At 41.6% G+C, this 15,033-nt stretch overlaps 2 protein-coding genes and 1 long non-coding RNA gene across 53 annotated transcripts; all 3 read left to right on the plus strand.

The window, feature by feature from the left end:
- The first annotated feature begins 690 nt into the window (after positions 1 to 690).
- RIC-3 (RIC3 acetylcholine receptor chaperone) lies at positions 691 to 8,763 on the plus strand. Of its 50 annotated transcripts, none has more exons than XR_015270570.1 (13): positions 1,674 to 1,896; positions 2,281 to 2,723; positions 3,164 to 3,283; positions 3,786 to 3,940; positions 4,638 to 4,778; positions 4,835 to 4,961; positions 5,134 to 5,154; positions 5,539 to 5,792; positions 6,697 to 6,953; positions 7,096 to 7,239; positions 7,320 to 7,412; positions 7,864 to 8,016; positions 8,079 to 8,763. XR_015270570.1 is itself a non-coding variant. In XM_086828070.1 (12 exons), the coding sequence occupies exons 2-12, from the start codon at positions 2,513 to 2,515 to the stop codon at positions 8,202 to 8,204; spliced, it is 1,545 nt and encodes a 514-aa protein (XP_086684196.1). In that variant the 5' UTR covers positions 707 to 886; positions 2,281 to 2,512; the 3' UTR covers positions 8,205 to 8,763. The 50 variants fall into 50 exon arrangements, 28 of the variants coding, with proteins under 28 accessions (XP_086684206.1, XP_086684212.1, XP_086684208.1 ...); XR_015270568.1 differs by having other exon boundaries at positions 6,697 to 6,797; XR_015270574.1 differs by lacking the exons at positions 1,674 to 1,896; positions 5,134 to 5,154 and adding an exon at positions 691 to 886 and having other exon boundaries at positions 6,697 to 6,797.
- A 427-nt stretch (positions 8,764 to 9,190) lies between these two features.
- ND-B14.7 (NADH dehydrogenase (ubiquinone) B14.7 subunit) lies at positions 9,191 to 10,199 on the plus strand. Of its 2 annotated transcripts, none has more exons than XM_020946658.2 (4): positions 9,191 to 9,266; positions 9,451 to 9,716; positions 9,779 to 9,873; positions 9,938 to 10,199. In XM_020946658.2, the coding sequence occupies exons 2-4, from the start codon at positions 9,460 to 9,462 to the stop codon at positions 10,105 to 10,107; spliced, it is 522 nt and encodes a 173-aa protein (XP_020802317.1). In that variant the 5' UTR covers positions 9,191 to 9,266; positions 9,451 to 9,459; the 3' UTR covers positions 10,108 to 10,199. The 2 variants fall into 2 exon arrangements, with proteins under 2 accessions (XP_020802317.1, XP_020802316.1); XM_020946657.2 differs by having other exon boundaries at positions 9,454 to 9,716.
- A 1,033-nt stretch (positions 10,200 to 11,232) lies between these two features.
- LOC147644353 (uncharacterized) lies at positions 11,233 to 11,944 on the plus strand. Its single transcript, XR_015270588.1, has 2 exons — positions 11,233 to 11,434; positions 11,524 to 11,944. It is a non-coding gene; the product is annotated as an uncharacterized LOC147644353 (long non-coding RNA).
- The last annotated feature ends 3,089 nt before the right edge of the window (positions 11,945 to 15,033 follow it).

Here is a 15,033-nt window from a genome sequence, read left to right on the forward strand (position 1 = left end):
TTTCATTTTCATAGTTCGCGCCCTAGCTATCAGCCCAAATACACCACCCACTGTTATTCGATTTTCTCGAAATCTGAAGGTTAAAAATAAATTGAAATTTTCAGTAAATATTCGTTAATCTTCCCCTAGTAAGCCTATATACCGTGCATATGTACACACGTTCGTAAATCGAAGTTTATAAGCCTTACAATTTTTGATGGCCTATTTTGTATGGAGTCGATCACTGTTATGCGATGCGCTCAAAAACTGACAGTTTGAAGTAATTGAAACTTGGTAGGATAAAACTACAATAAATGTCCGTCATTTTGGCATATAGGGTATTGCTGCACGCGTTTGATTAGACGAGCTGTTAAGAAATCCGTGAAAACACGATTTTTCACATGCTCTTTTTATATATATACAAATGTCAAATACTTTCAAGCCCAGTAAAAACAATAGTAAATAAATTTTTTAGCATTTAGAAACTTTATTTTATTCGAATTAATGCCTTAATTACGAAATAAATTAAAAATTAAAGAGCCCCTCCATGTTCCATTTTCCCACCGTTCCATTTCGACGCTAACTCATCTACGCTAATTTTACGGACATTTAATTTTTTTAGCCAACAGTATTTGTATCTTTCATACGAGGCCGTTTAATATTAGGTATGCTAAAATAATGGCCAGCGCTGTTCCATGTAACATACTGGTCACACTGACTCTCGGTATTTCACAGCTGTTACGCGAAAAATTTGAAATGGTCCGTTTGGCAGTCGGAAAAATCAATTTTTGCTTCCACTGCTGCCTGGCAGAGAAACTTATAACGACAAACAAACAGTTTGAAATTAGCCTTAATTAGATAAGGAAGGAATCTTAAATTAGACTTAGCGCGTACACCAACGAAATTGGTAAATATTAAATAAGATTTGTGGTTTTTGAAAGACAAGAGGAATGCCAAGGACCCAATGTCAACGCTTCCAATTCATAATTTTAAAAATAAGTGATGAGTACACCTTTTAAGCCAAACGACATTGAACCCCCTTACAATGCCGTGCCTCCAAAAATAAAAACACTAATTGGTCATGCCAAGAGCATGGAAGCTCTTGCCCCAAACACTCAACACCGAGAAAAGCAAAAAAGAAAGAAAAATCCGGGTGGCTGGGATGAAGAGATGCAGCATTAGAAAAGTAAGACAGAAAAGCATGATTAAAAAGTTTTACTTTCGCCCAGTGCCAGTCAGTGCGTTTGAAAGCGAAATGGAAATTGTTGGGGAGCCAACGGAAAAGCCATAATGCTCGCAAATGTGTATATTGAGATATATCTCTTGGCGCTCGCGTGTGATAACAAGAGCGCAAAAGCTGCGAAATATAAAATATTAACTATATGTAAATACACAGTAGCGGAGATGAGAATGAAATATAGTTTTTATGAAATAAAATAACAGAAGTTGTTAGTTATTTAAAATTATACAAAATAAGTAAATTGTATTACTTAAAGTTACTAAAGTTTCCAACGCCTTTACTTTGCAAGAATCATAAATTAAATGTTTTAAATACATATATTATGCACTTAGGGAAATCCTTTTCTTAAAGCAATTTTTTGACTATACTGTCATAGCCTCTGTCGTATAATTAGGTGCTATAAGAGAAAGCTCTCGGACATACTAAATACCCGGTGCAGGCCCAAGCTGCAAATCACTTTGTCGCACTCATCATCGCTCGGCCCGATCTGGCCAAGACGGCAAAAATAAGGGAAAATAATGCCGACGACGTTTATGAGGGAAAAGCGTGAAGGCGGAAAAACCGAATGGCTTTCGTCGGGTCGTCGTGTCGGGGCTGCCTCAGATCTGATCTGCGAAAATTCGCTAATAGTTTCAAAAATTTGCCTGGCCAGTTCGGGAACAACATTCAAACTTTGCGTAAGCACTCGTTCCGCCTAGCCTCTGGCCCCTGCGTCCAGGAAGTGGTGTCCATAGCGAGATTGAATCGTCTTTTTTGGAGAATGAGAAGCATTCAATATTATTTATGCGGACATTAATTGCATAGAGGTCTTGCGTGATTTGTGATTTGTGTGTGCAAAGAAAAGTGAAAATAATGAAGAATTATTAGACGGACCGAGAAGACCGAATTGCGCGAGCTAAAAATAAAAAATATCGGGACCGCTATTTATGTAATAAACTTTTTTGTTTTTCCGCAACAATATTCAAATGTATACACACACTATAGCCAAGAATTAATGTTTTGCGTGCCCAGTGATGTGAACTGAAGCGTGTAACCACATAACGCATCTATGTATCTTTCAGATAATGCTTTAAACGTACAGAATCGAAACAGCCAGCATGAGCCAAAGTCAAAGTTAACCAATAGCTGGAACTACCGCACATAGCCCACATACAGCTTGCAGAGATTTGCCACCAACGAACCAAACAGATCAGGAATACCAAAGCAGAGTTGCCTTAGGAACTTAGCTTTAACAGCCACCACAGCCACGCGAACCGGAAGCCCACAACCGATCCCGATCGAGTCCCAATCGCAATGTCCGCGACAGCCACGTCGAAGAAGCGCCCGTCGCACGCCTCCGCCGGCGAGGAGGGACAGATGACCCCCAAAAAGACGGCCCTGATCATCGTGACCGTCATCGGATGCATCGCCATTCTATGGCCAAAAGTGTTTCACCCCATGATGTTCGGCGGTGTTCCGCCAGCACCAACCAAGCAGAATTTTAAGGATCAGCGTGGACCGGGAGGTGAGTCTTCTGATTTCTGGCCAGGGATGTCTTGGTTAATAAAATCTTGTTCAGAAGTTTGCCCCTCAGCAAATCGAGTCGATTTAGCAATATCTGTGTGTCCGTTTATATGCAAACTTGTCTCTCAGTTTTCTCTGACTTAAATACAATATAATTAATAACTTAATTTGTATTCAATCTAATCTAATAACACAATTTTTCAAATTACATCTTTGAAAAATAGGGAATATGCTAATCCCAATCTGTTCTCTGCGTTGCAAACTTCTGTCAGGAAACTTAAATGGAATAATAAGTTGGCCGCTCTTTTTTATTACTCTTACTGTATTATTTATATTTAAAACAATAATTTTTATTTATTAATCATTATTATTATACTTTTTTGTTTATTCCCACATCACATCTGTGGGTGTGCTTTTGTGTTGGCTGTCGGTGTTGTGTAGGCTGTTGTGACGTCGTTCTTGACAGGGAGGAGTTCGTAAATATCTCGAAGAAGGACAGTATTGAGCCCTTTGGCCCGCATTTGTATCGAAAACAGATCAACGTCTATACGGGGGAAATTAGTAGGTGCCCCTCTCAATCCGGTCTTATCCACTAACCACAGTGTTTGCTTTTTTAAACCACATTAAGTGGGTGCAAAGGCCAAATCCCATGAGCAGGTGCTTGCATCCTGTATCTATAAATTCAAAGCACTCGTTATTTCAAATAACAATTAAAATAAACGGTTTTTTATATATACGGAATTTTAAGTTTAAGTATTTTAAAACGCTTTTATTAATCAGATCTTCTTATTATAAACAAACGTTTGGCAAACAAAATAATTTACGTTGAAAGTATTCAATAATAATACAATTGTCCCAATATAAACACTAATTTATAGTGAATATTTGTGTATATAAAGTTACTAAAACACATTTAATATTAATTTGTAATTTGTTAACATTATTTATATGCTTTTCTCCTTTGTTTACTGTACTTGCCTTCTGCTAACCGATTTTTTGAGTTTTACCTGACAGTGTTCCAGAGAAATTCACGGCTAATTAATCAAAATGAAATATTTCTCAGGCCTGCGCCAGGAACGTCCAGCCCACCTGCATCCGGAATCCATATATCAGGCCATGCGTGAACGTGGACGCGCCATTCCTGCCACGCCCACGGTTCCGATCCTGGAGCGGAAGAGCTCGCCGAGCAATCCGCCTCCGCGCATCGTCGACGGACGGGTGAGTTGCGATTTGCATTATTCTTTGGAGATCCAAGATCTGTATGGGAAACCGCATTTCGGACTGGTGTATATTTTTCGTCGCAGCGATTATGCTGATGGTGGGGATGAGACATACAACGGTCGCGTTGGAACTCATTTATAAATAGCCAACGTTTATTTTATTTGGATTTGGGTTTTGTTTTTATGACACTGCATGCAAATTGAAGGCAGAACTCGGCAAACAGAAGACAGGGCAAAAGAAAACACAGAAAGAAACTGTAAAGGATGAGTGGGAGCTTGGCAGAATGTACATATTGAACTTGTGCCAAATTTGATGCGCCAGTTCCATTTCGGTTTGCTCTCATCGCCAGAATCGAAGAGAACAAATCAGCTGTATGTTGGCCATGTCAAAAGAAAACATGGGGCGGATACGTGATTTTTATGATCACAGAGCAACTGTGGCTTCCCCAAAATATGCAATCTATTGAATACTAAATTTTGTTTGGGATCTTAAGGAAATCCCAAAAAATGGTTGCCTTTAAAGTTTCTTAATGAGTTAAGATAAAAACACAGGGCGTATACTTGATATTTTGATTAAGGAGTATGTAATCTATTGAATATGCAACTTTTTCTTTCTTATTATTTATTTTTAACAGCAAATTTTTGTCAAGTTAATCTTTATTTTAAACATTTTATGTATATTTTATTCTTCTCAGCCTGGACCCATTCCTGGAATGCGCCCGCCCATGGGAGCCGGAGCACTGCATCAACCACAACAACGGGGCAGTAGCATGGGCTTCCTGATGCCATTATATACTATCGGAATCGTTGTATTCTTCGGCTACACGATAATGAAGGTGAATTTTAAAGACTCTTGCCGAGCATATTAATTTCTATCCTTTTCTCCACAAAGATTATGTTCAAGAAGCAAATACCGAATGCTCCTTATGGACCGGCTCCCTCGGATCCCGCTTTCCGGCAAGAGGTCTTCGGGCAGCAGAACCACAGTCAGGTGGAGGACTTGGGTGGCAGCAAATTGGGTGAGTGCCGTTCATAGCAGGATTACTCTTGTAGCTCGACACAACAACAACCAAAACTCATTGCCACCGTTCAATTCAGAAGTCAAATCTAACCGAAAAAAAATTCATTTTGTACTTTTCTGCTTCCGCCTGCGCACACCCGCACAACACACGAACACCCACCTGCAATCAGGCTGGCGCGAGCATCAGACAAGTAAGCCAAATAGATGGTTCCGATGACCGTAGAGTTCCGCATCCGTTCACATCTTGAGTTTCTAGACCTCGGCGGAGGCCGCCTCTTGATTTTTGAAATATGTCCTCCTCATTTGGTTTAGTACCTTAGCCACTATGTGTTTTTCTATTCATTTACGTAGTAGATGTACTCACTCTAGATGTTGTGCCATATATATATGTATACGTATATTTACTAACCCCGAATCCGAATCCGAATCCAAATCAATCATGTCCCATTGAATATGTTGTGTTACTCTCGTGCCACTTCCCCCCGTGTGTGTAAATACCCTTAGTCTCTCTAGTTAGTCTCGGCCAAGAAATCTCTATCTCAAAGCCAAATCGTACGCCAATTTTATAGGAGGAGGAGGAGGAGGAGGAGCCAGAGTCGCCGCCGTGAAGTCGCCGGCTGCCAAGGATACCGGCAAGGAGCTCTACAATGCCAGCCTGTCGGCCACCGAGGTGGCCAGCAGTTTGTCCAGCTCGCTGAAGCAGCACCAGCAGCAGAAGGAGGCCGAGCAGCTGATGGAGATCGAGAAGCTGCGCCAGAAGCTCGAGAGCACGGAGCGGGCGATGGCCAAGCTGGTGGCCGAAATGAACACCGACCAGTACGAGGCGAAGGTTAGCATCGCCACCGGACATACAGATAAAGATACATATACAAATATCGATACAGATACAGATATAGATACACCTCAACCATTCAGATACATTCATGCCGAACATCACCGTAGTGACGTTTAGTTGGCCAACGAGCGCCGATCGCTATCATTTATTAATCTTTATTCCTGTTCTTTGTGTTTTCATTTTCAAGATGATTGCCATGAAGTTTCTCAAGCGGCAGCCAAACTTCTAAAAGCCAAAAAATAACCGCCATTCAGTTCACATTATATATGTAGAATCCAATCAGTAAACAGACCAAAATCAGACCAACAGCTCAGACCACAACTAAGTACAAGCCAACAAATAGATTACTTTCACGTTTTGGTTCCTAGTGAATAGCTGAAACCCCCGGAATGGTTTTCCCCCATTGCCCGATCCCCGATATCCCCACTATCATGGCCCTTTACTTTCTAATCAGTGCATGGAACGGACTCTCTCATGTCTCTGTCTCTGTCTCTGTCCTGTCTCCGTCTCTGTCTCTGTTCTAATCTTGCTTGTCTGCTGTCGGCATGCGATGTAGTACGATATCTTCCATCTGCTTACTAACAAAACCCACTATCTGAATGTGTTTGCATCCCACCGAGTGCTCTCGACTAAACTATTTTGATGGGGACATATTTTATATGGTTCAAGCAAGCCTTTCTCGAACTCTATTCGAACTTCGAACACTTTCTCTAGACCGAAAAACACCACATCGCCAATTAAGTAATCGCAAACCTCATTCCATTGTCTAAGCTAAAGAAACCACAACTTATATCAATTCTCACTCTCTGTCGTTCTACGTTTTCCATGTTTCTCACATTCATGTGTAAAACTCAATTTGTTAATGGGAAACCCGACTTGGTATCGGGGCCTTCCTTAGTTGTAACGGCCATACAAGGTTTGATAGACGCTGCCGATGAGCAATTGAACGGCCAAGACAAGCAGAGGGCGACGAGCGACACTGAATCCGATTCGAACAAGGTTAGAAGCCGCCAAATGGGTCCGGCACGGCAATCCTTGAACACTACTCCTGCGGATGCCCACGTGAATCCGTCAACTTAATCTTTTTGTTTGTTTTAACCAAGATCCTTCGACTAATGAGTTTTGTTGCGTTTCATCTAACCACAACGAATTGAAGTAATTAATAATGCGTTTATTATTTTACGTTTTGTTTTTCTTGAGGCTGTAAAGGAACTGCTTAGACCTGAACATCTCCTGCCTTTAAATAGATTTTCTAACATCTCCTTCTCTTTCTGTGTGTGGTGTGTGCTCCTCGCAGCAAAACGACAACGAAAAACTAGAGGCGCAGAACCTTTCCAACGGACATGCAAACACCGACCAGGATGCGGAGCAGGAGACAGCAACGAAGGGGACCAGGACGCAGCGGAAGCGTCGGGACCAGAGCGCTGAGCGCGAACTAACGGTAGGCATATGGCAAAATATATATAGATTGTCGCACTCGTAGATCTGTTGATGTATATAATCGCCTATGTATTGGTTCAGGTACTGGGCATGGAGTTAACAGCCAGTTGCGAGGGCGGCCACAAGTGGACTGGACGCCCTCCAACGCCTGTTTTCCGAGCACCAAACGAACATGTAAGTGCCACTGCCGCACACCCAAGCCCAACTAGCAAGCTGTAACCTGCATACATATATGTGTCTTAGTGTTTAAGTTAAAGCGATATGATATGACTGATCGCTACACCATTCCATTATATAGATGGGAAATGGATACTAAATACATCCTAAACTTTTAGTTAAAGTTAGTTATAGTTAAATAGATATCTCAATCAGTATAGTTATACGATTGTATAAAACACAATTTACTGGAGTAATATATTAAACATATCACTCATACGCAGTGTATCCAGTTTTAGTCCTCTTGAGAAATTTAATATTAATAATTACAATGAGAACATTCCATCCTTAAAATGAAGAAACATTTCTTTAAAATCAAAAATAACACTTATATTTAAGACTACTAAAACTAACCACATTTTACATACTATTTTCCTATATGAGCTTATGAGTCCTGTCCACTTTTCAGTCCAAATTGGAAGACGCAAATCTGCCAGAGCCGCAGTCCATTTACTTGGAAGGCGCCTTGGCCCACGAGTCTCAGATTTTGGTAGCCGACTCCCAGATCAAGCGCGAAGAGGTCTACGACGCCGAGCTTAATGGATCGGCCGAGGAACCAGCCGTAAGAATAATCTCAAAGCACACCCATATGTATAAATTACTTATCAAATCTCTCATTTGCAGGTCATTCTTAGCAGCAGAATGACTTTGTCATTGATTAATTTGGACGCAAATCAACAGAATGGCAAGCCGGCGGTGGAGAGTCCCCTGGCCGATGACATCGAGATAATTGGACATGACGAGCAGTAGACAAAAGTAGTATGCATATGCGAATATGTGTACAGATCGAACTTCTTAGATTTTGGCAATAACAATGACTTGATTCTAATGATACTGTTGCAAGAGCCGAGTGAAATATTTAGAAAATTTCGTTGAACGACGAACATAACGACTGATTAATACGAAACAGATTTGCCAATAATTTGATATCTAATTTGTATATACATATTGTATGTTTTGATATATTTGTTTTGTTTTTGAAAACGCCAAAGTTTTTGTCTCCCTTCGAACACAAACACTCTGTCTTTCTGCTCTGTTTAAGAACTCTACTCTTCCCATTTTGGTCAAACGTAATCGCCCCTTGCATAACAAAAAGGAGGCTAAGGTCCTTTCGCGATTATTTGTGATTACTTTTAGTTGCAACTGAGTGAATAAAACTAGTCTACCATTAAGTTAAGCGCATGTGAACCCGCATTGCCTATTCTTGCCTATCGATCGCACCTTATTATTATTGAAGAACTAAAGTTAGTGCCACTGCGTTTGTGAACCTAGTATAATGAATAAATTAAAAACCGGACTTGAAACCTAATTTTGCTTAGTTTTTCTTAGTCATAAAATGTATTCTACTTGGAAATTGAGCTTTATATGGTAAATGTATTGTTAAAATACATTTTTTTTCAGATATAACTTTAATAAATTAAATTATTTTTATTATACATTAAAATTTAAAATTGAAATGGAATTTAAAGAAGCCCGCCTCCCTTAAGTCATTTATCGATATACGATATCAACATATCAGTGGGAGCTCCAATCAGAATATATTTTCCTAATGTGTACACACTGACACAGAAAGCATCTAAAATGTATGAAATTTGGATAGTTTTGCATAGTTTCTTTATCACTTTTTTTCTTTTCTTATTTTTATTTTTTATTCTTGTTTCGTAACTGATTTTAATGAATATATAAACAAATAGCAGAAGGTACATTGGCAAATAAATTGATGTTTTATCGAAGTTGAGAAACGGTTACACTACACATTGTTAAACAGCTGTTTTTTGTCGATCTTGGAAATAATTACGTAAATTTCGGCAGGTTAGCAAATTTACGTTAAATATACAACAATTGTGAAGCCCAAGCCAGGAAATGAACTCCTCTGGGACCTCAACAAAGCTCAGGAGCGACTGCAGCTGCTTCGGGAGCTGCAAGAGCACCGGTTGCCTAGTGTTGGACCGAATTGTTTGTGACTTGTAGGCTAATGTTTTTGCATTTTTACCAGCAGCCAACCATGTCGTTCTTACGCTCCAAGTACTACGACCATCCCGACGGTGAAGATGCGTTCGGCAAGATCGTGGCTACCAACAAATACGCTGTTTCAGCCGGTCTGGCCTGGTCCATGTTCGACGTGCTGACGCTCTCGAAGCCGCGGGGCTATGTGCCTACGCTGGGCCGCTTTGCCTACAACACGGGTCCGCTGATGGGCATGGCCACCGCATTCACGCTCACCACCCTGGCAGCCACAAACGCCCGCGGCAAGGACGATAAGTGAGTGTGAAAATGTCCCTAGCAAGTTCTTTAAAGGCTAAAAACCAATTTCACTATTGCAGAATCAATTACTTCCTGGGCGGATTTGCAGCTGGTGGCGTCTTCGGTGCCTGGAAACACAACCACGTTGCTGGTCTCTGTGCAGGTCTATTCTTGGGTTAGTATTTACCGCTGTGATTGTGTTTAGCTTTTGAGATTAATGGAAATCCCGCTTAATCCAGGCATTGCTGGCGTCATCAAGAAGATGTCCGTGGAACAGGGCTGGGAGTTCTTCCCCGACACACCTCTGAAGCAGTACGGCGGCCTGAACATTGCCGAAAACGACTGGACCGTCATGGCCGACCGTTCCAGGAACTGGACCACTGAGAAGCCAGAGGATCAGAAGGCGTAAAGTCTAGTTTCCTACGTTTAGTTTAATGGTGATTCGATTAGAGAAGGATTTGGCAGTGTCAGTTCGCCTTGCAACCGAATAAAGCAAAGTGATAATGTACGCCGAACCGGACTCCAATCCACAGCTGTCCATTTTTCCCCTGTCTAATGGTGCCACAAGCAGTTGGCCCGGCTTCGTTAGCGGCTAAGATATGCAAACGAGCCGAGCTGTGTCACAGAAACTTATCAACAGTTGGCGTGAATGAATGACGGCCCGCAATCGGGAACCCAGAGACGCCAGCGAAAAAAACAACAACAATTGACTGAAGCATGGGGGAAGCGAGTCACGCTCGGAGCCAGCGTCTTATACGCTGGCTACAGTTTATTTCTTTATTTCCATCGGCCCATTTAAAAGCCATGAATGTGCATTAACTCATGTTTGGCTCTTTTCACTTTACCTGGCGAGAGGTGGAGAAGTGAGTCATGCCCCGAGCATACATAAGCACAAGCATAAAGTGCCATCTTATGCATACTAATGCTGCTTCTTACGTACTTAATGCTGAAGATTGGGAACCAAGAATCTATCGATATTCTGCTGCATCTGGCTTAGGCACAGAAAATCCCTTTCAGCCGCCCTGCAACCACAACCGGAGACTGCCAATTTCTACCTTAACCTTCTCAACCTCGGAATCTTCTCTTGGTTTCTTTGTTGCGGTTTGGCGGTTCATTTTTGCTGCTTCTCTTTGGGGTTTCAGTTTGCCAGATTTATTGTTATGGCGGAAGAAAGTTTTGCGAGCGAGTGGAGTGACCCTTAAGCGGGAAACCGTTAAGTCTTGGCTTTATATTGACGACTCTTCGCTTTATGTAAGCGATTCTCAGGCGTGGTTCCCTGATGTAATACTTCTATTGGCGATCTGATTCCGATAGACCGAGGAGTTGGAAAAGTTGTGGCACCCATTAGGCATTATTTTCGCCACTTACCTTGATCTTTCGAAGCCATGTACATGAGGCTCGCATCATCACCCGCTCTGCTCTGGGCTTCAGCGGTCTGAAAACCAGTCGAGCAGCTTGCTCTAAATTGCGAGTAAATTGAAGTGCGCCAGGCCGAATCTGTATCCGAATCGTACTATGACTCTGACTAATCTGTGGCAGCTGCCTCGACTCCACTCCACTCCACTCGGCTGCAGGCTGGCGAATCTGTTGGATGCGGCTGCTGTCACGGCTCTCAGCATGCTGGAGCATAAACGGGGGGATTTTCGCGATCGCTGCGTGATTTATGGGAGATGAATGCTGCGGGGATGACATCATCATTGCCGGCAATTCGCCTTGGGGGCATACGATAGAGATCGGTGAGTGTGAGTGCCTCTTCCCTGGGGACGCCTAGAGTTAATTAAAAATAAAATAATTGTTTTTACTTTCATTTCCTGGACTCGTCCAGGGACGAGGAAAGCAAAAAGTTTTCCCCGAGGCCCAACGAATTGGTGGAACAGTATCCTTTAATCAATTCCAATTATCTTCGCCAGAAGCACCATCCCCTTTGGCGGGCTCGCGTGCCAGCAGGATCTTAGAATTAAGAATATGCTAATTTCTGGCTGGGATTACTACGAGTGTTACTCCAACCCCCGGCGTTGGGACGTAGGAAAAGGGGAGAAAAGTACCCGGAAAGCTCTTAAATTAATGAAACACTTGAAGCACCAAATGAGACTGTTATTTGTTATGTCAAAATATTGAATCCAGAAGTTGTCCATGGTCTGAAGAACTTTCTTAATTACAGCAGCGGACAAAATAACAGCAGTTTAGGCCTATAGATACTTTTAAAAATAAATTAGGGACATATATAGGAACATATTTCATATATACATCTATGAATTGCTATCCATATTTTGGTTTTACCCCTATAATGTTGGCTACAACTGTAGAATATATACAAAATATAAATGCGAAGTGGTCACGCAGCTCTGGTGAAGTTGCAGCCGTGGCAAGACGCTCGTAATTAATCTTGTTGCTGAGTTGGAGATGCGTTTTTATGGAACTGTGCGCCGCCTTCCAATGCACAACGCAGTCGTGTAATCCTTTTAATAAAGCCCGCGACACCACTGTCAAATTAATCACCACGACAGTGCCGCAGTTAAGTACTGCATCTTGTATCTTTTGCCACTGCGAATGCATCTTGGCATCATCATAAGCATCTGCAACTGCAACTGCGGGCATCGAAGGTTATTCTGCTTCCTAAGCCTCTCACAATTCCGCAATTAAAGATCGGCGAGACACAAAAGACGCAGGCATACATAAATGCCATTTAGGTGCTTGTGGATATTTGTATCTTTGTATCTATAGATACAAAAGTGTTTATTAATATATAGAGTTGCTGCTGCTTTGTTGCAGCCATTCAATTGGTGTCAAACTCCAATGGCTTGAAGCACACTGTGGAAAGATCATGAAATTCAGTATTTAGAATATAAAATTACAGTATTTTTAACATTTAATAAATATCAAACATTTTTTGTATGTTTAATTAAAACATAAAGCATCTTTATGATTTAAATTAAATATATTTAATGGAAATGATAATCTTTGATGCTTATAAGATGGAAATTAATATGAATATATAAATATAATAAATCATTTTATTACTTTGTGTGTTGTAAATATATGCTAGCCGAAACCACAGTATGCCATAAACGCAGACGACCCGCTCATGATACGAAATCAGGGACACAATTCATCATTGGACACAAAGCGAAGATCTCTGGCTCCGGTGCTGCAGCTCTTCGCATCTGTATTTGGTTGCAAATGACACTTGGGAACCCGCACAGCTCCTCCTCATCCTCTTGTCTCCGGCGAACAGACAACCGCCTCATAAGGCTGGGCTGACGGCGGAGATGCAAATGCAGCAGCCAGCGATGGGTATATATGCATATGGGTATGGGTATCGGATTCACTTAACCCGATCCGCATCGGGGTCATAAGTGCAGAGTAAATAAAACATTTTACGGCCGCGGCGAACGTGCCGCCAAGAAGACCGAGCGCTGCAGATGAAGCTGCGCAGCTGAGAGCTCGGAATGGAGAAGAAAACAAATGAAGTGATTGAATACGTTGCGCAGACGCAGCCGGGTGGGAGTTATTGGGAGTCGTGGTAGATGTGGAGACTGGAGGGAGTAGCCATAGCCTCCAAATGACAACAGCACGCGCTGGAGACTGCTTCCCCACTAGCGAAAGATGGATTGGATTTTTGTTTCCTCTCCGAGTTCATCAATTCCGACAATCTAAATGGAAATACTCAAGAAAAATACATATTTTTTTGGTGCTGGTTGTACGTCAATTTAACACTCGGCGAAGCGCATATTCGTGTAATCGGAGATTGGAGGGGAAGAGCAGACAATCAATCAATGGGATATACCCTGGGAATCGGCTCTTCCTCCTGAGATCTGTTGCCATGTTTGAAACGATTATATATTCAGAGTTATGCTTATCATATTTGATTAAATTCTGTATGCTTTCCTATTATGATTGACAGCAGATAAGGGTTTGCTATTGGAAATCAAACCAAAGTAGTTAATTTTTTTAATGTTTAATCTTTTCTTAATACTAGTTTATTGAATAAACTGAAACTTTTTTTCAAAATCGGTACAATAACTTTGTTGATTGCCATGTAAATAATAAATTTAGTCTGTATATATTTGAATCGAAGCTTTAAAAAGTAGTTCAATTTTGTATAAACGGAAAGACCATGCTTACATCTCCCTTTTCTTGGAATTTCATTACTGATCTCATATTGCATTTGCTTGTTTGTTTGTTTTCGGATGTAAGACAGATTGCATAGGGAAATATTTATTTTGTGACGAATTGTATTTGATTTGGTAATAAAACTATGTACTATGTATATAGGGGGACTTAAAGCATGCAAAATGTACTGCAGGGGAGTGAATAAATCAAATAGGAATTCGTCACATGCGACAGCTCTCAAAGGGTCGCTCCCTGACAACACCCTTGTGGCCGACCCTCGGCCGATCCTCACCAGCTCGTTGCTCCGCCTGGCTGAGATACGCAACATTTGCTGCAAATGAAGTGAGACACATGGGCCTTGGGCAATGCAATTCCAGGCCATTCGTTTTCCAGCTGGAATCGCAATTATTTTCAATTCCAGGCTGACTTGGAGGGTTCCTGCTCCTTTTTCTGCAACTAGAGCGAAGCTCCGCTTCTCCTTTAGCCTCTTTCCAGTTCTTTTGTTCGGTGTACATGGAATCAGTTCCCGTACAATCAATCCTCCGCAGCAAAAGCTATAAATTATTCTTAAAAAAGGGCATTATATGGTCTTGAATTTTGTGCTCCTTATCGAAGTTCGACTGTATTATGCTGCTCCAGCCTGGGTGCCTTGCCCTTCTTGCTTCATTCTTTCACATGCATCATACGAGGAGAATTGCGAGTGCTCGACGGCGTCGCTGGCTGTTCAAGTGGCATTCTTCAACTGCCATTCTTCCGCACACCGACTCTGGGGCGTCCCCAATCCCGATCCCTCCTTCTGAAGTGGCTTCCGTTCGGCTCTCCAAAACATAATAAATCTCCGTGGAGGGGCTTTGGGCAAATGCAGCTCTGCGGTCGTGACGCATTTGAACTTTGCTTTCCATATTTCCAATCAATACAAGTCTGAGGATCGGTACAATGCTTCCTCAATTGATAACGCATACAATTTAAGCACCACGAATTCGAATTGAGTCTGGAGCAGCAGACTTGGGGAGCATTTAAAAGCCTGAATTCGAGGCTTAAGTGATCTTAATGGCAGCTTCCAAGTTCGATCCATTAACATGTGTAAGTGCGTTTACGGCAGTGGGTTCTTTTAGTACGTAAGTACCACAAAGGGCAAAGTAATAATAACAGTTTGGTTTCTATAGGTTTTTATTAATATATGTACATATATTTTAAATTTGTTATTCCGATATTTACTTAA

This window comes from Drosophila serrata, unplaced genomic scaffold (assembly GCF_035046125.1).
Source record: "Drosophila serrata isolate PLE 108 unplaced genomic scaffold, ASM3504612v1 contig_184, whole genome shotgun sequence".
NCBI lineage: Eukaryota > Metazoa > Arthropoda > Insecta > Diptera > Drosophilidae > Drosophila > Drosophila serrata.